At 42.4% G+C, this 23972-nt stretch overlaps 1 protein-coding gene across 2 annotated transcripts in view; it reads right to left on the reverse strand.

The window, feature by feature from the left end:
• The window catches only part of LOC106606127 (bone morphogenetic protein receptor type-1A), a 72880-nt gene that overhangs the window by 19092 nt on the left and 29816 nt on the right, over window positions 1-23972 (reverse strand). The window contains exon 3 of one of the 2 annotated variants that reach the window (XM_014202262.3): window positions 578-852. In XM_014202262.3, coding sequence (XP_014057737.1) covers window positions 578-644 — 67 coding nt within the window. In that variant the 5' untranslated portion in view covers window positions 645-852. Of the gene's footprint in view, window positions 1-568; window positions 853-23972 lie in introns of both variants that reach the window. The other variant, XM_014202254.3, reaches the window with a different exon arrangement.

Genomic DNA, 23972 nt, shown 5'->3' on the forward strand with positions numbered 1-23972 from the left:
CCCTTCTGTTTTCCTCTCTGAGGAAGGATTGGTTAGAAGAAAGTGGGGGGGGAAAAATGAATTGAATTCAAAAGCATACTTCCTTCAGACTGGAATTTGGCATTACCTGATTTGACATATCTTTGCATTATTTATTGAGATGATTCATTTTCAGATGAATTTAAAATGACCAAAATTACTTTTAAAGAAGCTTTTAAATAGCTGTTTTGAAATTAATAGTTTCACATCTTTGGGTTGCACCTTGACTCACGTTGGTTGAGTGCCCTCCACTTCTTTCCTAATTCATTTTAGCAACAATTCATTTTAAGAAAAGTGCTTTACTGGTGTGTGTGCGTTGCTTTAAAAAAAATTGTTTTTATACAGTTCTTCTGAAGAATAATCGCATGTAGAAAATGTCTGGCACCTATGCAATTATTATAATTTTTTTTACCCTTTAAGAATATAGTTAAATAGCCCTGTATTATTAGAGTGTCTATCCAACTAAAGAGAGTGGGAGGTACAGACAGAGTTGTGTGAGTTTGGGTGCAGTGGGAAAACAGAGGACTACAATAAGAGGAGCAGGTCTTACTTTGAATACCTTCAGCTCTGATCACCAGTAGGATGCAGAATCCCACCGCGGAAATGTAAGAGGGCAACCCTGTCATCCTGCAACAGTGACTTGGAGACTTGACTGGGCTGGACTGCTCTCTGTGGGAGCTTGTTGGTCACCTCCTGTCCCTTCCTGGTTCAGCAGAGGTCAAAGAGGTGCAAAGTAGTTTTCCCCCGCTGGGGGGAGTGAGGGAGGATGGGTACGATGGCACAAAAAAAAAAAAATCAAATCTTCTTTCTCACAAGCTCCCTCGGTCCGAAACCCTGGAAAATCAGAGAGAAAAGGAAAATATTGTTATAGGAAGTACAGTATAACCACACAATTCTAAAACACTTGATCATCATTTTATAGCCTGGTTTTCCTTGCGCATGTCACTGCAGAGTGGCATGCACTCACAGAAATGTGATGATCAAGTTTAGAGAGGGCAGTGGGTTTGACACCGACAGCCGACCCCTATTCGTCTTTGTGAGCCCTCGGCTGCACGTTATCAGATTTGCTGAGCAATTTAGCACAACTCGGGAGGAAACACACAGGACTGCGGTGGATAGAGAATAACGGTCAGTGGGGGCATCATTGCTCCTCTCAAACCACACTGAGAAGAGCGACAGCATCAAAAGAGGGTAACATTACTCCCAACCAACAAATGGATTTTCCACTGGAGACTTTCATGCCTCCAATCCTCCCAGTCAAGTAAAAGCAGAGTTTAAAAAGGACAAAATGGCAGACTAATCAAATAAGGGAGATACAGAGCACATCTTATTTAATCTAAAGACGGGTTACCGTGCCAGAACAGAATTATGCAGCAGCGACTTCCCAACCGATTACATATCAGCTCCTTCGGCCACAAACAGAACAAACAGAAAAGCCACATATTTGATACTGGATGCAAGTAATAGGTATTGTGGAAAAGGTACCCTGCTGCCCTCTCTTTTAACTAAGCAGATTGCTTCCAATGTGATTCAAATCATGGCATCAAATCATGGCATCGTATGTCTGACGCAGAGGGTGCTGGGGGGGTAAATGGTGAGAAGGGTCTGAGGCTGATGTGTGACCCTGCTGACTCCTAACCGTACGCTTGGTTGATCAGAGGAGGACAATGCCAATGGGGCAAGGCAGGGCTCTCGGTCGCTCTAACCTCTAACGAACATGTGGGGTGACAACCAGCCTTGGACGATAACCCTCAAGAACCCAAAACTGCACGCTTTCATCCATTCTCCCCTTTTTGTTTTCCTTCCATTAGTGTGTGTGCTGTCCATCTTTGCCCTCTTGTTTTTTGCAGGCTTGACCTCGCAAATCCTGGTCAGGCTGGCGCTACTCTTGAATGGCTAAACATTCCCAAATTATTTGTTGAAGGATGTTCCGCAATTACCCGTGTTGGCCTCGCCCAGCGTTAATAACGAGATGTGTCTGTTCCCTTGTAGGCATGTGCGTCTCGCTGCAATTAGCGGCGCTGAGAAGGGGCCGTTCGAAGGGAGGGATAAATTAGCGGCGGAGCGGGCCGGTGTCTGTCACTTTTGATTTGCCCGAGGGGGACAAAGAGCCCCGACCTGTGCTCCACTTTTCACACATCCCTGACTGGGTAATGAGGGAACAAAGAAGGCCTCCTCGAGGCTGGGGGACAAGAGAGCCAACCAAGGTGTGTGCGCGCATTACGTGAGGGATCGAGTGGGATAGATAGAATGGAAAAAGGGGAGAAGGAACAACTGTTAAGGGATGATGGTCAGGATGACAACTGTAGCAAGCAGTTCGTATCTCTTCGAGTGACTAAGAGTTTTACAATTCTTTCAATAACCGGTGTGCAGACCAATACTGAGACAAATCAAGGGCAGAACTTGAAAGGGATTGCCTAATAAAATGTATAAGCAAACGCATTGTATTAGCCCAAATGACAAAACACTGCAATGCAGTTATAATACAAACAATCTCAGTCCTGGGAGAGGAGTTGCTACCCCTATCAAGTGGAGGCAAGATGAGGCATGCAGAGGAAAAGCCTGTTGTGAGCCCCCAAGCCAGGAAGCTGTCCCTATCAACCCTGACACGTACACTTCCCTTCCCAAACAAGAGATGAACAGGGCGCACACACACACAACAGCTGGGGCTGCTGATTGACATGGAGACGCACTATCAGTTACCCGTTCAAAAACAGCAGCTAGAAACTAGTGTAGCTGGCAGCTTTTCTCTAAGATTAACACAAGCCAACAAACAGAAAAAAACTGACTAGTAAATCAACAAGGGCATAGACTAGAGTTAAATAAGATACTTTTGTATGTATATGGCATGTTATAGAATGGTCCAGACACCTTTTTTGTGAGTTGACATGTTTGAGAAACTTACCCAAAACAGCAAATCAATCCCTCGTCCTCATTGTGTAGTGTACAGGGGCACCGAAAAACTTGAACAAAGGCTCCAAAAACACCCAAATGCGTCATTTCAGAAACAGCAAAGCTCTCAGTATAGTGACGCAGGTCTTTAGATGTTGCACACATGAAATTGTCATTCCGAACTTCAGCTGCAATGTTATATTCCCTATTGCGCGACTTGAGACATTTGCCCTATCCAGCTGTTCCATTATCCTTGTAGCCTGCTGCTACATGTAACTGCCAAAATAAAGGAAACACCAACATAAAGGATCTTAATAGGGTGTTGGGCCACCACGAGCCGCCAGAACAGCTTCAATGCGCCTTGGCGTAGATTCTACAAGTGTCTGGAACTTCCTGTGGAAGCACCCCATGCTTTCAATATACTTTGTATCCCTTGTTTACTCAAGTATTTCCTTTAAATTTGGCAGTTAAACTTAAAATGGACAGAGAGTTATCACTCGAGTCGCAACAAAATGGAATATAACATTGCAGATAAAGTTCGGAATGACTATTTCATGTGTACAACATCTAAAAACTTGCGTCACCGTATTTGGGTGTTTTTGGAGCCTATGTTCGTGTTTTCAGGGCCCCCATACTACACAACGAGAACGAAAAAGTGATTTGCTGTTTGGGGTAATTTTCAAAAAACATTTGAAATCACAAAAAAGGTGCCTGGACCCTTCTATTACATGCCATTTCCATCAAAAATAGAGATTTGGTTGTAAAAAAAGGAAATATTGTCTTTAAGACAGGCAACAAGTAAACTTTTTTTTTTTAAAGCACCTACAATCAAAGGAGAATGACTAACATTGAGGTACTAAAAGAGTGGGCTTGGGAGGCTGAAGAGTTTGTTGTCCTGTAGTCTCGGCGATGGTGTCAGGTAACTTTCCCTGCAGAGTACAGACATCCTAGGCTAGCACCGCCTGTACTCTTATACAGGACTCAGCAAGGTCTTGTTGTGACTTGTCAGAGGCAGCTAGCAGACTATCAGTAAAAAACAAATCCCCCTTTGTCTGGGTGAGAGCAGTCAAGTCTGGGTTGTGGTGAAGCATAATTAACATAGCATATGTTTACCTGGTATTACTTATTTTACCCTCACACCTCGATTGTGGCCATCCAGGTAAAGCACCTTCCCTAAAGAAACACTTCTACCAAGTACTACTGACACGTGCAGACCTATAGGTAGTTGGAAGATTGCGTCACCACCGTCTTTGACCTTTTTGGGAGACCTAGCCCTGTGCTCACTCCATTCCCACAGATGATGAAAGGGGGCATTGTCATGTGATGGTGGAGCCACCTGTATAGAATAATAACCCTTACACCGAACCACTGATGGTCAACTCCTTGGGAAAGGAATTCTGGGTCGCACCACTCAATGAATGCCAGGAAATCCAATGGGCTGGAAATCCAAGGAGCGGCTCCAGGCTGGACAACATTTAGAAAACGCTCCTAATAGGTCTTTAAATCCCTTCTGGAGACTGACGTGAACTGATAAGAATCACTCCATTAGGTCAGAGACAACAATGGCCCTATTCCAACTATGAGAGATGAAGCCAAGTCTGAGGAGCAGAGTGGCAAAATAGATGTTTTACTTTTCAATTCACACTACATCCTTGCCTTACCATTCATTGTGGCTGGTAACGCAACATTCTTGGTCAGCAGCTGAAATTTACCATAAATATCATGTTAGCCAAAAAGCACTTTCCTCTAAAACACATTACAATATTGAATAATGAAACAAACCACAAGCATTTGCAGACAATCAAATATTCTATTTTCTTGTCTATACACATTAAATTAACTCATCAAGGACAACCATCACCCGAGCCACTGCCTATTCACCCCGCTATCATCCAGAAGGCGATATCAGTACAGGTGCATCAAAGCTGGGACCGAGAGACAGAAAAACAGCTTCTATCTCAAGGCCATCAGACTGTTAAATAGCCATCACTAGCACAGAGGGGCTGCTGCCTACATAGACTTGAAATCATTGGCCACTTTAACCTGTCAAGGTATAGGGGGCCGTATTTTCGATTTCGGATGAAACGCGTGCCCAGAGTAAACGGCCTAATACTCGGGCCCAGAGTCAAATATTTGCATATTATTAGTAGATTTGGATAGAAAACACTGAAGTTTCTAAAACTGTTTGAATGGTGTCTGTGAGTATAACAGAACTCATATGGCAGGCAAAAACCTGAGAAAAATACAACCAGGAAATGAAAATCTGGTGCCTGTAGTTTTTTCAAGTCATTGCCAATCGAACACACAGTGAGTTAGGGTTTATTTTGCACTTCCTTAGGCTTCCACTAGATGTCAACAGTCTTTAGAAAGTTGTTTGAGGCGTCTATGATGAACAGAGACCGAAAAAGAAGGCTGGGAAGTTGGTGACCCAGGGAAGGACATCAGTTCATTGGCGCGCATTCACGTGAGGAGGTAGCTCTGTTCCAAAATGTTTTTCAAGACAATGGAATCGTCCGGTTGGAATATTACTGAATTTTCACGATCTAAAGGCCCTAAAGATTGATGCTTTACAACGTTTGACGTGTTTGAACGAAAGTGAAAGTAACTTTTTTTTACTTCTCCTCGTGACATTTTCCTTGCGCATCCTACATTTTGAGTAGCTTACTGAACGCGCAAACAACATGGAGTTAGTTGGACATAAATTATGAACTTTATCGAACAAAACATTTATTGTGGACCTGGGATTCCTGGAAGTGCCTTCTGATGAAGATTATTAAAAGGTAAGTGAATATTTCTAATGCTATTTATGCATCTGTAATTGCCGGATGTATTTTTCTGAGCGCAGTACTCAGATTATTGCAAAGTGTGCTTTCCCAGTAAAGTTATTTTGAAATCTGTCAATGCGGTTGCATTCAGGAGATGTTACTCTATAATTCTTTGAATAACAGTTTAATATTTTATCAACGTTTATAATGACTATTTTTGTAAATTGTTGTGCTGATTCACTGGCAGTTTTGGGGGAAATACATTTTCTGAACGTCACGCGCCAATGTAAAATGCTGTTTTTGGATACAAATATGAACTTGATAGAACAAAAAATGCATGTACTGTCTAACAATGTCCTAGGAGTGTCATCTGATGAAGATTGTCAAAGGTTAGTGCATAATTTTTGCGGGTTTTCTGCTTTTGGTGACGCTTGTCCTTGCATTGAAAATGGCTGTGTGTAATTTTTTGTCTATGTACTGTCCTAACATAATCTAAATTTATGCTTTCGCCGTAAAGCCTTTTTGAAATCGGACAACGTGGTTGGATTAAGAATGTGAAATGTCAGAATAATAGCAGAGAATTCTTTATTTCAGCTTTATTTCTTTCATCCCCAGTGGGTCAGAAGTTTACATATACTCAATTAGTATTTGGTAGCATTGCCTTTAAATTGATTAACTTTGGTCAAATGTTTCGGGTAGCCTTCCACACGCTTCCCACAATAAGTTGGGTGAATTTTGGGCCATTCCTCCTGTCAAAGCTGGTGTAACTGAGTCAGGTTTGTAGGCTTCCTTGCTCGCACAGGCCTTTCCAGTTCTGCCCACCACTTTTTTATGGGATTGAGGGCTTTGTGATGGTCACTCCAATACTTCGACTTTGTTGTCCTTAAGCCATTTTGCCACAACTATTTGCCACAACCCCTTTTTCCTCCAAACATAACGATGGGCATTATGTCCAAACAGTTTTTTTTATTTTTATTTCATCAGACCAGAGGACATTTCTCCCAAGAAGTACGATTTTTGTCCCCATGTGCAGTTGCAAATCGTAGTCTGGCTTTTTTATGGCGGTTTTGGAGCAGTGGCTTCTTCCTTCCTGAGCGGCCTTTCAGGTTGTCGATATAGGACTCGTTTTACTGTGGATATAGATACTTTTGTACCTGTTTCCCCCAGCATCTTCACAAGGTCCTTTGCTGCTGTTCTGGGATTGAGTTACATTTTTCGCACCAAAGTACGCTCATCTCTAGGAGACAGAAGGCGTTTCCTTCCTGAGCAGTATGCTGGCTGCATGGTCCCATGGTGTTTATACTTGCGTACTATTGTTTGTACAGATGAACGTGTAACCTTCAGGCGTTTGGAAATTGGTTCATCCTTGGAAGCAGACTTGTGGAGGTCTACAATTATTTTTCTGATGTCTTGGCTGATTTCTTTTGGTTTTCCCATGATGTCAAGCAAAGGTAGGCCTTAAAATGCATCCACAGGTCCACCTCCAATTGATTCAAATGATGTCAATTAGCCTATCAGAAGATTCTAAAGCCATGACATTTTCTGGAATTTTCCAAGCTGTTTAAAGGCACAGTCAACTTAGTGTATGTACACTTCTCACCCACTGGAATTGTGATGCAGTGAATAAGTGAAATAATCTGTCTGTAAACAATTGTTGGGAAAATAACTTGTCATGCACAAAGTAGATGTCCTAACCGACTTGCCAAAAGTATAATTTGTTAACAAGAAATTTGTGGTGGTTGAAAAACAAGTTTTAATGACTCCAACCTAAGTGTATGTAAACTTCCCACTACAACTGTACATATGAGATAAGTAATGCAAGATATGTGAACATTATTAACTTTGAGGCTAGTGGGACGCTAGCGTCCCACCCACCGTGCAGCCAGTGAAAAATCAGAGCGCCAAATTCGAAAACAACAAAATGTCATAATTCAAATTTCTGAAACATACAACTATTTTACACCATTTTATAGATAAACCTCTACGTCCCACCTACTCAACAGCCAGTTGAATCCTGTGGTGCGTTATTCAAATCCTTAGATATGCTATTACTTCAATTTTTCAAAAATATGACTATTTTACACCATTTTAAAGATAAGACTCTCGTTAATCTAACCACACTGTCCGATTTCAAAAAGGCTTTACAACGAAAGCAAAACATTAGATTACGTCAGCAGAGTACCCAGCCAGAAATAATCAGACACCCATTTTTCAAGCTAGCATATAATGTCACATAAACCCAAACCACAGCTAAATGCAGCACTAACCTTTGATCTTCATCAGATGACAACCCTAGGACATTGTTATACAATACATGCATGTTTTGTTCAATCAAGTTCATATTTATATCAAAAACCAGCTTTTTACATTAGCATGTGACTAGCATTCCCACCGAACACTGCCGGTGAATTTACTAAATTACTCACGATAAACGTTCACAAAAAGCATGACAATTATTTTAAGAATTATAGATACAGAACTCATCTATGCACTCGATATGTCCGATTTTAAAATAGCTTTTCGGTGAAAGCACATTTTGCAATATTCTCAGTAGATAGCTAGCCCTGTGATGCCGGGCTATTTAGACACCCAGCAGGTTTAGCACTCATCAAAGTCAGATTTACTATAAGAAAAATGTTCTTACCTTTGTTGTCTTCGTCAGAATGCACTCCCAGGACTTCTACTTCAATAACAAATGTTGGTTTGGTCCAAAATAATCCATCGTTATATCCAAACAGCGGCGTTTTGTTCGTGCGTTCTAGACACTATCCTAAAGGCTAAATAAGGGTGACGAGCATGGCGCAATTCGTGACAAAAGAATTCTAAATATTCCATTACCGTACTTCGAAGCATGTCAACCGCTGTTTAAAATCAATTTTTATGCCATTTTTCTCATAAAAAAGCGATAATATTCCGACCGGGAATCTGCGTTTAGATAAACAGACAAAGGAAAAGAAACCATTCGGTCGAAGCGGGCACGCGCCTAAGCCCATAGTACTCTGAGTGGCCACTTGCCAAAAGCGATAAAGTGTTTCAGCCAGAGCCTGCCTCGATATCGTTCAACGTTTTCCCGGGCTCTGAGACCCTATGGAAGGCGTAGGAAGTGTCACGTTATTGCACAGATCCTGAGTCTTCAATAAAAAGAGCCAAGATGAAACACTACTTCTCAGACAGGCCACTTCCTGCTTGAAATCTTCTCAGGTTTTGGCCTGCCATAGGAGTTCTGTTATACTCACAGACACCATTCAAACAGTTTTAGAAACTTTAGGGTGTTTTCTATCCAAAGCCAATAATTATATGCATATTCTAGTTACTGGGCAGGAGTAGTAACCAGATTAAATCGGGTACGTTTTTTTATCCAGCCATGTCAATACGGCCCCCTATCCCCAACAGGTTAACCTCTCTAGGCTAGGCGGGACGAATTCGTCCCACCTACGTAACAGCCACTTGCAGCCTGTGGCGCGATTTTCAAAACCTTAAAAATCCTATTACTTCAATTTCTCAAACATATGACTATTTTACAGCTATTTAAAGACAAGACTCTCGTTAATCTAACCACACTGTCCGATTTCAAAAAGGCTTTACAACGAAAGCAAAACATTAGATTATGTCAGCAGAGTACCAAGCCAGAAATAATCAGACACCCATTTTTCAAGCCAGCATATAATGTCACCAAAACCCAGAAGACAGCTAAATGCAGCACTCACCTTTGTTGATCTTCATCAGATGACAACCCTAGGACATTATGTTATACAATACATGCATGTTTTGTTCAATCAAGTTCATATTAAAAACCAGCTTTTTACATTAGCATGTGACGTTCAGAACTAGCATACCCCCCGCAAACTTCCGGGGAATTCGCTAACATTTTACTGAATTACTCACGATAAACGTTCACAAAAAGCATAACAATTATTTTAAGAATTATAGATACAGACCTCCTCTATGCACTCGATATGTCCGATTTTAAAATAGCTTTTTGGTGAAAGCACATTTTGCAATATTCTAAGTACATAGCCCAGGCATCACGGGCTCGCTATTTAGACACCCGGCAAGTTTAGCACTCACCATAATCATATTTACTATTATAAAAGTTTCATTACCTTTTGTTGTCTTCGTCAGAATGCACTCCCAGGACGTCTACTTCAATAACAAATGTTGGTTTGGTCCAAAATAATCCATCGTTATATCCGAATAGCGGCGTTTTGTTCGTGCGTTCCAGACACTATCCGAAATGGTAAAGAAGTGTCGCGCGCATGGCGCAATTCGTGACAATAAAATTCTAAATATTCCATTACCGTACTTCGAAGCATGTCAACCGCTGTTTAAAATCAATTTTTACGCCATTTTTCTCGTAGAAAAGCGATAATATTCCGACAGGGAATCTCCTTTTCGGCAAACAGAGGAAAAAAAATCACAAAGGCGGGGGCGGTCGGGTCACGCGCATAAGCCCAGAGTCCCTTGATCGGCCACTTGAGAAAGGCGATAATGTGTTTCAGCCTGGGGCTGGAATGACGACATTCTGTTTTTTCCCGGGCTCTGAGAGCCTATGGAAGACGTGGGAAGTGTCACGTTAGAGCAGAGATCCTTAGTAAAAGATAGAGATGGAAAAGAAGTTCAAGAAATGGTCAGACAGGCCACTTCCTGTAAAGGAATCTCTCAGCCTTCCCTGTAGCTCAGTTGGTAGAGCATGGTGTTTGCAACACCAGGGTTGTGGGTTCGTTTCCCACGGGGGGCCAGCACAGAAAAAAAAAATGTATGAAATGTATGCATTCACTACTGTAAGTCGCTCTGGATAAGAGCGTCTGCTAAATGACTAAAATGTAATGTAAATGTTGACCTGCCATTTGAGTTCTGTTATACTCACAAACACCATTCAAACAGTTTTAGAAAATTTAGGGTGTTTTCTATCCATATGTAATAAGTATATGCATATTCTAGTTACTGGGTAGGAGTGGTAACCAGATTAAATCGGGTATGTTTTTTATCCAGCCGTGTCAATACTGCCCCCTAGCCCTAACAGGTTAAAATAAAGTGGTGATTAACTGACCCAAGACAGGGATTTTTTTACACGGATTAAATGTCAGGAATTGTGGAAAACTGAGTTTAAATGTATTTGGCTACGGTGTATGTAAACTTCCAACTTCAACTCTATATACTGTATTCAATTCTATCTATTGCATCTTAGCCTATGCTGCTCTGAATTGCTCATCCATATATTTATATATTCTTATTCCTTTCCTTTGATTTGTGTGTATTAGGTATTTATGAAATTGTTAGATATTACTTGTTAGATATTGCTGCACTTTCAGAACTAGAAGCACAAGCATTTCGCTACAACATCTGCTAAACACGTGTACGTGAGCAATACAATTTGATTTGATAATACACAGCTAACTCCTGCTAGCTAGGTAACATTAACAACATGCTTCATGATCAAGTAATGTATCATACAGTGGCATTCATAATATAGGCTACACAGCAAGGTAACGTTAGCAAGAGAGCTAGATAGCGCAACAAAATAATTTGTCACATTTAGCTATCCCATTGCTAGATAGGCGCCATTAGGCTTACCGTAAAATTTCAAATAAACACCTCGGATATTAATTGCTTAAATCACAGAACACAACAGGCGCTTAAATAAGCTAATATTGTATCTAATATTAGAGACAGGCTTCTATTTGAGCCAGGCGTCCATTTCCTCCATTGTTTAATTCCAGCATTTTAGTAAAATGTGTCATTTCCTGCACTGTGTTATCATTTATAAACCAGGTCACATTTATTGTCTTGGTATGCCTCTATTTCAACAGCCCAAAAATTCCTTGACAATAATTATTCTCCTCTGACTGTGCATTTTCATCAGTTCTTACTTTGACGATTTCCAGGGGTCTCGAAGTTGACTGTTTTTGTGTTTGCCCGTTACCTAGCAGTTCTCAGCTGTTAGCAGACAATGGCTAGCAGTTTCTTTCTGGCAATAAAAACAGATTGCCATTACTGAATTTTTTTATTTAACAAATCAAACATGAAACCTCAAAACAAAATCATGGTAACCTCAAACAATTAATTTAGACCCACCGTTTAGTTGAAATAGGCGTTTTTTTGCTGAAATGTGTGCCATTGCATGGCTATTAAGAGAGGCTGGCGGCTATTTGAGGCTGAATAATTTAAGTTTTACGCTACACTAGCTACAGTATTAAAGTTACCTTAGAATAAACCAGGCTTAACTTTATCAATATCATGGAAGTCATGAGGTAAAAGCAAATTGTGACTTAAAACGTTGATAAGTCCCTGGGGAATTGCTTCTTGCCTGGATCTTGGTGGCAGCTCAGTGCAGTCAAGCAAACAAAAAGTAACTGTTGAGATTTAAAGCTACGATGACAATTTCAGAACGTTAACTGGCTGTTACTACAATTTCAGGTAAAAACTCAATAAAACAGGTTAAAAAAAGGAAAATGTCTGTACATTTCAGCCGTTTCAAAAACATTGCTATGCTATTACAATTTTTACTGTAAGAGTGTTGGCTCAACAAGACATTTCTGTTTACACTGCCTTGTTTAGATGGGAGCAACTGTCAAGCGAGTGTTCTGCGCTCCGGATGGCTTGCGGTCGAGATGTGACAAGTACGCTAGTTTACATTCCATTATGTAGCCGAGGGTATTTTTGCGAAAAGTCTAGTACGTGTGGAAATCCTCTGATGGAAATGATAAAGAAATTGCCGTCGTTCCAGAACACTGCACGGTGCTTATTCTCAGGACAAGAACTAGCACATCTAGAAACTAACCTGAGGTGAATTTGAAGTGATAGTGCACTCCCAAAGTATGAAACTCACTGACACATTTTGATTTTCCGACTGAACAATCCCTTAAAGCTGAACATGGCCGTATAGTAGGGCCAGAGTCCGCAATGATTTTGTTATGTCCAACCCTTGCCAAATGTATACAATTCTACAAATGACAATCTCAGGATTCTCTTTCATGTCAGCCTATCAATGAATCCACTTGAACTGAGACCTGGTATAGAAACAACAGATGCTGCACCCCCAATTCCTCATATAGTAATAGCTCTGTAAAATGAGCCTGGAGCTGCATGCCTCCTCTGTGCTTGGGGGGGGGGGGGGGGGGGGGGTCGCAGACATCAATAATCCAACTCTAATGCCTCTCCGCTTCCTCCTCTGGAAAGCTGCAGGGGAGACCAGACATCAATAACCAACCTTAATGCATCTGCACTTCCCGTTCTGGAAGAAATCGGTCTAAATGAAAACAAAGCTGCCTGATTGACTTCAATGCTTACTTTCCATCTCCTAAGCTTGAAAAATAAATGGACTAATATTGGGCGTTTTAGTAGAGGGTAATAAGGTAGACTTGAGCAATACAGGCCTGGTGAATGGACAACAGAGACAAGGGGGTGTAAATGAGAAACACTTAGGTACAACTAAACACTCTTGCTACGTCGCTCACACAGCCTTGGAAAGAGCTCTTCACTACAGCTCTGCTGCCATGTCATTTGTCTCCTCTCACCCTCTCCTCCCTCGCTCCTGCTCTTCCACTCTCTCGAGCTCTCACTACCTTGGCCCAGATCCCTTGGCCTCTCCTGGGGCCCCTCCATGCAGGCAGCCCTCTCCGTGCTGCAGGCAGCCTTCTCCCAGTGTCAGCGCCCTGCCCACATGCCTTTCAAGGCCTGCTAGACTGCAGGGCAGACTTTCTGGCTCCACTGCCATTGTTTGCTTGGCTGCTTTGCACCTCATCCAGGGAGTGGATTAGCATAAGAATACCCATCCACACTGAGCTGCCGACTTTTCCTCCTTATCTATGAGTTATTCTTCATCCTCTTCCTCATTTTCCTTCCTCATTTTCCTTCTCCCCACACTCCAGCATCTCTCCCTTCCTGATTGACAAATTTCAGAAGAAAGTGTGTGAGTCCCTATTGGTTGGGAGAATTACTTCTGTGAGTAGGAGAAACAAAAGTTCCTTTGCAGGGCAAAATAACACCTGCCACTGCTCAAATACACCCAAAACCCCACAGTGTATAAGTATAAGATACAATTTCGCCAAGTACTTTTGAACCTGTTTACACCTTAAACCTGATACAGCTAAAAAGATAGTTCAAACATCTCTACCGATGTTGCTCAGTGTGTGAGGTAGGGAAAGTGTTTTATCATGACACTGTCACTAAGGAAACACTTTGCCTAACCTATGTGTCATAAAGCATACATTGCTACCATAAACATTAAAATTATAACATCAATTAGGTTAGGGAGGACCACTAGAGGTACACAAACTTGGTGATGTCATAAGAATTGAGAAATAAGAGCGTGTGCGTCTAAAGTGCACTACAAGATAGAGGCCTCAACTGTGATCTGATGCGTCACACATGCCATTCCCATTTCACACAGTCAATGAGTGTGACCAGGGCAGAACATGAAAAGGAGCTACAGAGGCTTTTTAACTCTAAAGATAGGCTAGGCAAACGTTGAAACAAAAACTTAACACTAAAATTAAAAACCACGATGTCATAGTCCACATAGACAAATCCATTTGTTCAGAACTGTTGACCAAACTGAACTCAACAAGTGTTTTGCTTTAAACATTCAACTGTATTCCAACATGGGTTTGTGGCAAAAAGGTAGGCTGTGATCCATGGACACACTGAAGTGAGAAGGTATGGTGTTAAATAGAAGCCTGGACATTTTCCCCTGGATCATCGCAGCTAGCTAGCTGCTATTCGAGTGACTACTCCAGCTAACGTCGGTCCCGACGCAAGCACAAATTAGCCTGGAGCTAGCCCATGCTAGGCCCTTTCCCCCAGCTAGCTAAAGAGGCTCATCAGCCACTCCTGGGTTAAAATACCCGGACCCCTTCTACTTCCGGTACAGGGCACGGAACCCCGCCGATCCTTCACGACTGGACTATGACATAATCTGCTCGAGGGGGTACTCAACTGGCCTCTACATTGCGACGTCCCCTGAATGCCCATCTGCTAGCTGCTATCCGTGGCCCGCTAGCTGTCTAGAGCATATTGGACTGTTAGCTGTATAGATCCATCGGCCAATTTCTTGGGCCACTATACCTATTTTGCCAATTGGACCTGGACCCCTCTGCTACTCGGAACCCTACTAATCCATCACGACTAGTCTATCGACGTCACCGCATGCGGAGGCTAAAACAGGCTTTCCTCCGTCGAGACGTCCCTCTAAGGCCCTCTGCTAGCTTGGTAGCCTCGGCCTGCTAGCTGTCTGAATTGCCATGTCTCCAGCCAACCCAACCACTCATTGGACCTCTATTGATCTCCCGGCTACGCATGCTTCTCCCTAATATCAATATGCCTATGTCCATTACTGTTCTGGTTAGTGATTACTGTCTTATTTCACTGTAGAGCCTCTAGCCCTGCTCAATATGCCTTAACCCACCATTTAGTTCCACCTCCCACATATGTGGTGACATCACCTGGTTTAAACGTCTCTAGAGACAATATCTCTTATCATTACTCAATGCATAGGTTTACCTCCAATGTACTCACATCCTACCATACCTTTGTCTGTACATTATGCCTTGAATCTATTCTATCGCGCCTAGAAACGGGCTCCTTCTACTCTGTTCTGAACGTAATAGACGACCAGTTCTGATAGCCTTTAGCCGTACTTTCAGGGAAGTTAGGAACAAATATACACAGGCAGTTAGGAAAGCTAAGACCAGCTTTTTCAAGCTGAAATTTGCATCCTGCAGCACAAACTCAAAAAAGTTCTGGGACACTAAAGTCCATGGAGAATAAGAGCACCTCCTCCCAGCTGCCCACTGCACTGAGGCTAGGAAACACTGTCACCATGGATAAATCAACTATAATTGCGAATTTCAATAAGCATTTTTCTACGGCCGGCCATGCTTTCCACCTGGCTACCCCTACCCCGATCAACAGCCCTCCACCCCCTACTGCAACTCACCCAAGCCTCCCCCATTTCTCCTTCACCCAAATCCAGATGGCTGATGTTCTGAAAGAGCGGCAAAATCTGGACCCCTACAAATCAGACAATCTGGTCCCTCTTTCTAAAATGATCTGCCAAAAATTGTTGCAACCCCTATTACTAGCCTGTTCAACCTCTCTTCGTATCATCTGAGATTCCCATAGATTGGAAAGCTGCCGCGTTCATAGCCCTCTTCAAAGGGGGAGACACTCTAGACCCAAACTGCTACAGACCTATATCTATCCTACCCTGCCTTTCTAAGGTCTTCGAAGCCCAAGTTAACAAACAGATTACCGACCATTTCGAATCCCACCGTACTCTCTACGCTATGCAATCTGGTTTCAGAGCTGGTCATGGATGCACCTCAGCCACGCTCAAGGTCCTAAACGATATAAGCGCCATCGATAGACATTACTGTGCAGCCGTATTCATCGACCTGGCTAAGGCTTTCGACTTTCAATCACAACATTCTTATTGGCAGACTCAACAGCCTTGGCTTCTCAAATGATTGCCTCGCCTGGTTCACCAACTACTTCTCTGATAGAGTTCAGTGTGTCAAATCGGAGGGCCTGTTGTCCGGACCTCTGGCAGTCTATGGGGGTGCCACAGGGTTCGATTCTCGGGCCGACTCTCTTCTCTGTATACATCAATGATGTCGATCTTGCTGCTGGTGATTCCTTGATCCACCTCTACGCAGACGTCACCATTCTGTATACCTCTAGTCCTTCGTTGGACACTTAACTAACCTCCAGACGAGCTTCAATGCCATAACACTCCTTCCATGGCCTCCAACTGCTCTTAAATGCAAGTAAAACTAAATGCAACCGATCGCTGCGCGCAGCTGCACGCCTGTCCAGCATCACTACTCTGGACGGTTCTGACCTAGAATATGTGGACAACTACAAATACGTAGGTGTCTGGTTAGAGACTGTAAACTCTCCTTCCAAACTCACATTAAACATCTCCAATCCAAAATTAAATCTAGAATCGGCTTCCTATTTCGCAACAAAGCATCCTTCACTCATGCTGCCAAACATACCCTCGTAAAACTGACGATCCTACCGAACCTCGACGATGTCATTTGCAAAATAGCCTCCAACACTCTACTCAACAAATTGGATGTAGTCTATCACAGTACCATCCGTTTTGTCACCAAAGCCCCATATACTACCCACCACTGCGACCTGTATGCTCTCGTTGGCTGGCCCTCGCTTCATACTCGTCGCCAAACCCACTGGCTCCAGGTCATCTACAAGTCTCTGCTAGGTAAAGCCCCGCCTTATCGCAGTTCACTGGTCACCATCGCAGCACCCACCCGTAGCACGTGCTCCAGCAGGTATATCTCACTGGTCACCCCCAAAGCCAATTCTTTCTTTGGCCGCCTCTCCTTCCAGTTCTCTGCCGCCAATGACTGGAACGAACTGCCAACAAAACCCCCCCCCCAAAAAAAACACTAAAGCTGGAGACTCTTATCTCCCTCACAAGCTTTAACTTCTTCGTGCTAGGTGGCAGTATTCGGAAGTTTGGATGAATGAGGTTCCCAAAGTGAACTGCCTGTTACTCAGGCCCAGAAGCTAGGATATGCATATAATTGGTAGTATTGGATAGAAAACACTAAAGTTTCCAAAACTGTTAAAATAATGTCTGAGTATAACAGAACTGATATGGCAGGTGAAAACTCAAGGACAATCCATCCAAATTTGATTTTTCTTCAGCTCACCCTTGATTACTATGGCTGAATGGGAATATAAAATAAATACCTCCCAGATTGCAGTTTCTAGGGCTTCCACTAGATGTCAACAGTCTTTAGAAAGAGTTTCAGGCTTGTTTTTTGAAAAATGTGCTAGAATTTGTAGTTTTAGTAAGTGGCTCCCATTTTGGCTGTAGTGTTAAATGCACGTTAAATGCACATGCTTAGTGTTGGTGGATGGTATACATCTCTTTGCTTAGCTTAAACTACTAATGTGTTTCCATTCCCCTTTAAGGATTAGCCTGAACTGCTAGGCCTAAACCCAGTATATTCCTGATTACGATCCATTGTGGGTCGTAACTTTGTCATAATGAAACGCATCACTTGCCCCACATCCTCCCATCTTCAAGGTCAGTCTATTGACCGCAGGAGAGATGCTTTCCTGACAGAGTACTTGCAGATCCTGTTGTCCTGACAAAGCCTTATTTCAGATCATGCTCTGGTAGGGAGGATCTGTCTCAGGGTGGATGGTTTCTCACAGGAGGATTGCTGTGCTGGAGCGCAGCCTGGCCCCAGCTCTTATCAGCACCTTGCCACTCCCCCTTCCTTTGCCAGTGGAATGTGTGAGCAGGTAATGGAAAATAAACAGACAGAATATCTCAGCTCCTGGGAATTGGTGGAGTAATAGTGGGCACCTTGCCGGAGCCAAGCCTTTTGTCAAAGTAAAAACAATATTTAAACAACAGTGGTTTTGAGTTGGCATGCTTGTGGATTTTCTAAAACGTTCTGCTTTCTTAAAGGGGGCCTCTATTTTAACAAGGGCGTCAACACTGTTTAGATCAGAGGGTGTTCAGTAGATTTCAGGAGGTAATATCAAGATCACAGGCAACCCTAATATCAATGTGAAACCATGATGTAAAACGTAAATTACCCTGTAGAGTGGTTTAATCATAGGGTAGCCTACTTGTGTGTGTGAGCATGCCTTATTAGAGATGCATTAGCCGTGGTTGCAGTAATTGACTGTCTGTGAAGGATAACCTCAGATCCTGGGAGGCATGGTCATAGAGAGAAGCACATTGGCTCACTTCATTTAAAAAATAATATTTCACCTTTATTTAACCAGGTAGGCTAGTTGAGAACAAGTTCTCATTTGCAACTGCGACCTTGCCAAGATAAAGCAAAGCAGTTCGACACATACAACAGCACAGAGTTACACATGGAGTAAACAAACATACAATCAATTATACAGTAGAAAAATTGTATATACAGCATGTGCAAATGAGGTAGGATAAGGGAGGTACGGCAATTAACCTGTTAGGGCTAGGGGGCAGTATTGACACGGCCGGATAAAAAACGCACCCGATTTAATCTGGTTACTACTCCTGCCCAGTAACTAGAATATGCATATAATTATTGGCTTTGGATAGAAAACACCCTAAAGTTTCTAAAACTGTTTGAACGGTGTCTGTGAGTATAACAGAACTCAAATGGCAGGCCAAAACCTGAGAAGATTCCATGCAGGAAGTGGCCTATCTGACCATTTCTTGCCCTCCTTGATCATCTCTAACAAATACAGGGGATCTCTGGCATGACGTGACACTTCCTACGGCTCCCATGGGCTCTCAGAAGGCGGGAAAAAGCTGAACGATGTAATTCCATCCCCAGGCTGAAACACATTAGCGCGTTTGGCAAGTGCTCTATCAGAGGGCCATTAGACTGAGGCTCGTGCATGAGGGGATAGCATGCTTTTACTTTCACTCTCTTTGTAATAAAAAACGATTTCCCGGTCGGAATATTATCGCTTTTTTACGAGAAAAATGGCATAAAAATTTATTTTAAACAGCGGTTGACATGCTCCTAAGTACGGTAATGGAATATTTAGAAATATTTTGTCACGAAATGCGCCATGCTCGTCACCCTTATTTACCCTTTCGGATAGTGTCTTGAACACACGAACAAAACGCCGCTATTTGGATATAATGGATTATTTGGGACCAAACCAACATTTGTTATTGAAGTAGAAGTCCTGGGAGTGCATTCTGACGAAGAACAGCAAAAGTAATAACATTTTTCTTATAGTAAATCTGAGTTTGGTGAGTGCCAAACTTGCTGGGTGTCTAAATAGCTAGCCATGTGATGCCGGGCTATCTACTTAGAATATTGCAAAATGTGCTTTCACCGAAAAGCTATTTTAAAATCGGACATAGAGTGCATAGAGGAGTTCTGTATCTATAATTCTTAAAATAATTATGTTTTTTGTGAATGTTTATCGTGAGTAATTTAGTAAATTCACCGGCAGTGTTCGGTCGGAATGCTAGTCACATGCTAATGTAAAAAGCTGGTTTTTGATATAAATATGAACTTGATTGAACAAAACATGCATGTATTGTATAACAATGTCCTAGGGTTGTCATCTGATGAAGATCAAAGGTTAGTGCTGCATTTAGCTGTGGTTTGGGTTTATGTGACATTATATGCTAGCTTGAAAAATGGGTGTCTGATTATTTCTGGCTGGGTACTCTGCTGACGTAATCTAATGTTTTGCTTTCGTTGTAAAGCCTTTTTGAAATCGGACAGTGTGGTTAGATTAACGAGAGTCTTGTCTTTAAAATGGTGTAAAATAGTCATATGTTTGAAAAATTGAAGTTTTTGCATTTGAGGTATTTGAATATCGCGCCACGGGATTACACTGGCTGTTGAGTAGGTGGGACGCTTGCCCGGAGAGGTTAGCAGGGAAAACTCTAGAACAGTGGTCACCAACCTTTTCTGAGTCAAGATGACGGAGTCAAAATGCAAGCTGAGATCTACTGCTCAAGATTTTTAACCTGTTTGGCATAGGAGGCAGTATTTTCACGGCCGGATTAAAAAAAACGTACCTGATTTAATCTGGTTACTACTCCTGCCCAGTAACTAGAATATGCATATAATTAGTCGATTTGGATAGAAAACACTCTAAAGTTTATAAAACTGTTTGAATGGTGTCTGAGTAAAACAGAACTCATATGGCAGGCCAAAACCTGAGAAGACTCTATACGGGAAGTGCCCTGTCTGACCATTTCTTGTCCTTCTTTAGCCTCTCTATCGAAAATACAGCCTCTGTGCTGTAACGTGACATTTTGTAAGGCTTTCATTGGCTCTAGGAAGGCGCCAGAACGTGGAATGATAGCTCTGCAGTCTCTGGCCGAAAAACAGCAGGGGTTTTGGAGAGTGGTCCTTCTGAGGACAATGACACTGGTGCGCGCGTGCATGTGACGACTCCATGTTTTTCTTTGTGTTTGAACGAATACGTCGTCGCCCGGTTGGAATATTATCGCTATTTTACGAGAAAAATCACAAACATTTATTTTGAACAGCGTTTGACATGCTTCGAAGTACGGTAATGGAATATTTTGCATTTTTTTGTCACGAAACGCGCCGGCGCGTCACCCTTCGGATAGTGAATTGAACGCACTAACAAAACAGAGCTATTTGGTTATAACTATGGATTATTTCGAACCAAAACAACATTTGTTGTTGAAGTAGAAGTCCTGGGAGTGCATTCTGACGAAGAACAGCAAAGGTAATAACATTTTTCTTATAGTAAATCTGAGTTTGGTGAGTGCCAAACTTGGTGGGTGTCAAAATCGATATGTACTCAGAATATTGCAAAATGTGCTTTCACCGAAAAGCTATTTATATAAAAAAAAAAAAAAAAAAAAAAAAAAAAAAAAAAATCGGACACCGCGATTGCATAAAGGAGTTCTGTATCTATAATTCTTAAAATAATTATGTTTTTTGTGAACGTTTATCGTGAGTAATGTAGTAAATTCACCGGAAGTTTGCGGTGGGTATGCTAGTTCTGAACAAAACATGCTAATGTAAAAAAAGCTGGTTTTTGATATATGAACTTGATTGAACAAAACATGCATGTATTGTATAACATAATGTACTAGGAGTGTCATCTGATGAAGAGCAAAGGTTAGTGCTGCATTTAGCTGTGGTTTTGGTTTTTGTGACATATATGCTAGCTTGAAAAATGGGTGTGTGATTATTTCTGGCTGGGTACTCTGCTGACATAATCTAATGTTTTGCTTTCGCTGTAAAGCCTTTTTGAAATTGGACAACGTGGTTAGATAAAGGAGAGTCTCATCTTTCAAATGGTGTCAAATAGTCATATGTTCGAGAAATTTAAATTATAGCATTTTTAAAGGTTTTTCGTATTTCGCGCCAGGCGCTACCATTGGATATTGGCGAGTCCACAAGAGGTTAATTAACATGACTTAAACTTAAGCCTATGCAACATTAACCAATTAAAAACAGTACTGTAGCATTGAGGTTTGTGCAGTAAGCTATAGCCCCAATATACACTGCTCAAAAAAAATAAAGGGAACACTAAAATAACACATCCTAGATCTGAATGAATGAAATAATCTTATGAAATACTTTTTTCTTTACATAGTTGAATGTGCTGACAACAAAATCACAAAAATAATCAATGGAAATCCAATTTATCAACCCATGGAGGTCTGGATTTGGAGTCACACTCAAAATTAAAGTGGAAAACCACACTACAGGCTGATCCAACTGATGTAATGTCCTTAAAACAAGTCAAAATGAGGCTCAGTAGTGTCTGTGGCCTCCACGTGCCTGTATGACCTCCCTACAACGCCTGGGCATGCTCCTGATGAGGTGGCGGATGGTCTCCTGAGGGATCTCCTCCCAGACCTGGACTAAAGCATCCGCAAACTCCTGGACAGTCTGTGGTGCAATGTGGCGGTGGTGGATGGAGCGAGACATGATGTCCCAGATGTGCTCAATTGGATTCAGGTCTGGGGAACGGGCGGGCCAGTCCATAGCAACAATGCCTTCCTCTTGCAGGAACTGCTGACACACTCCAGCCACATGAGGTCTAGCATTGTCTTGCATCAGGAGGAACCCAGGGCCAACCGCTCCAGCATATGGTCTCACAAAGGGTCTGAGGATCATCTCGGTACCTAATGGCAGCCAGGCTACCTCTGGCGAGCACATGGAGGGCTGTGCGGCCCCCCAAAGAAATGCCAACCCACACCATGATTGACCCACCGGTCATGCTGGAGGATGTTACAGGCAGCAGAACGTTCTCCACGGCGTCTCCAGACTCTTGTCACATGCTCAGTGTGAACCTGCTTTCATCTGTGAAGAGCACAGGGCGCCAGTGGCGAATTTGCCAATCTTGGTGTTCTCTGGCAAATGCCAAACGTCCTGCACGGTGTTGGGCTGTAAGCACAACCCCCACCTGTGGACGTCGGGCCCTCATACCACCCTCATGGAGTCTGTTTCTGACCGTTTGAGCAGACACATGCACAAGGTCATTTTGCAGGGCTCTGGCAGTGCTCCTCCTTGCACAAAGGCGGAGGTAGCAAGCCTGCTGCTGGGTTGTTGCCCTCCTACGGCCTCCTCCACGTCTCCATATGTACTGGCCTGTCTCCTGGCAGCGCCTCCATGCTCTGGACACTACGCTGACAGACACAGCAAACCTTCTTGCCACAGCTCGCATTGATGTGCCATCCTGGATGAGCTGCACTACCTGAGCCACTTGTGTGGGTTGTAGACTCCGTCTCATGCTACCGCTAGAGTGAAAGCACCGCCAGCATTCAAAAGTGACCAAAACATCAGCCAGGAAGCATAGGAACTGAGAAGTGGTCTGTGGTTACCACCTGCAGAACCACTCCTTTATTGGGGGTGTCTTGCTAATTGCCAATAATTTCCACCTGTTGTCTATTCCATTTGCACAACAGCATGTGAAATTTATTGTCAATCAGTGTTGCTTCCTAAGTGGACAGTTTGATTTCACAGAAGTGTGATTGACTTGGAGTTACATTGTGTTGTTTAAGTGTTCCCTTTATTTTTTTGAGCAGTGTATTATCACCGCATATGGGCTTTGCTTGAATTGACCTGTTCGGGCCATTTAAAAAAAGATTTCAAAATTTGATGTAGGCTATATGATCATACCAGTAATAGATTTGTTGTTGTATTACTTATGAAGCAGAGCTAAGCGAGCATACATTTAAAATAAATAGCTTTTTATTTTACTGGGCTGATGGTCAGTCTCAGCAGCAGACCGAGGGTCCGCCTCAACATCCCTCCACTCTCCCTTTCCTCCACTGTCAATGACCAAAAATGGAAACCATCTTCCAGCCGATGGGGAAACTTGAGTCACACTGCACTATTTCTGCCTCATGCACAAATTCATGTTGCTACTCCTATGAACAGAGAAAGTGAAATATTTCTCGCTACATTTCTTTTAGAAGACCCTACTAATAACAATGCAAGCCTATAGATGCACTTTTGGTGAGATTCTGTAGGTAAAGATAATGTCAGCCTATTAATTAGGAAAATAAAAAATGCCATATTACTAGGCTATTCAAAATCATTGTAGGCCAACTCTTTAAGCTGCCCTGCACAACCAATGAACCAACAACATCACCTAGGCCTATGAGTTATTTTGCAGACTCATGAATAGAACGGTTGGAGTATAGCGTAAGGTAACCAGTATGCATAATAACACAGTCCACACAAAGGCAATTACTAGAAATGGTTTCATTTTGAAGTATAAGCTACGCCAATTATGTACCAAAGACAACTTAAAATCAAACATTTTCTTGCCATGCGTAATATGCGGTAGGCTGTG

This window comes from Salmo salar, chromosome 01 (genome assembly GCF_965601325.2).
Source record: "Salmo salar chromosome 01, fSalSal1, whole genome shotgun sequence".
NCBI lineage: Eukaryota > Metazoa > Chordata > Actinopteri > Salmoniformes > Salmonidae > Salmo > Salmo salar.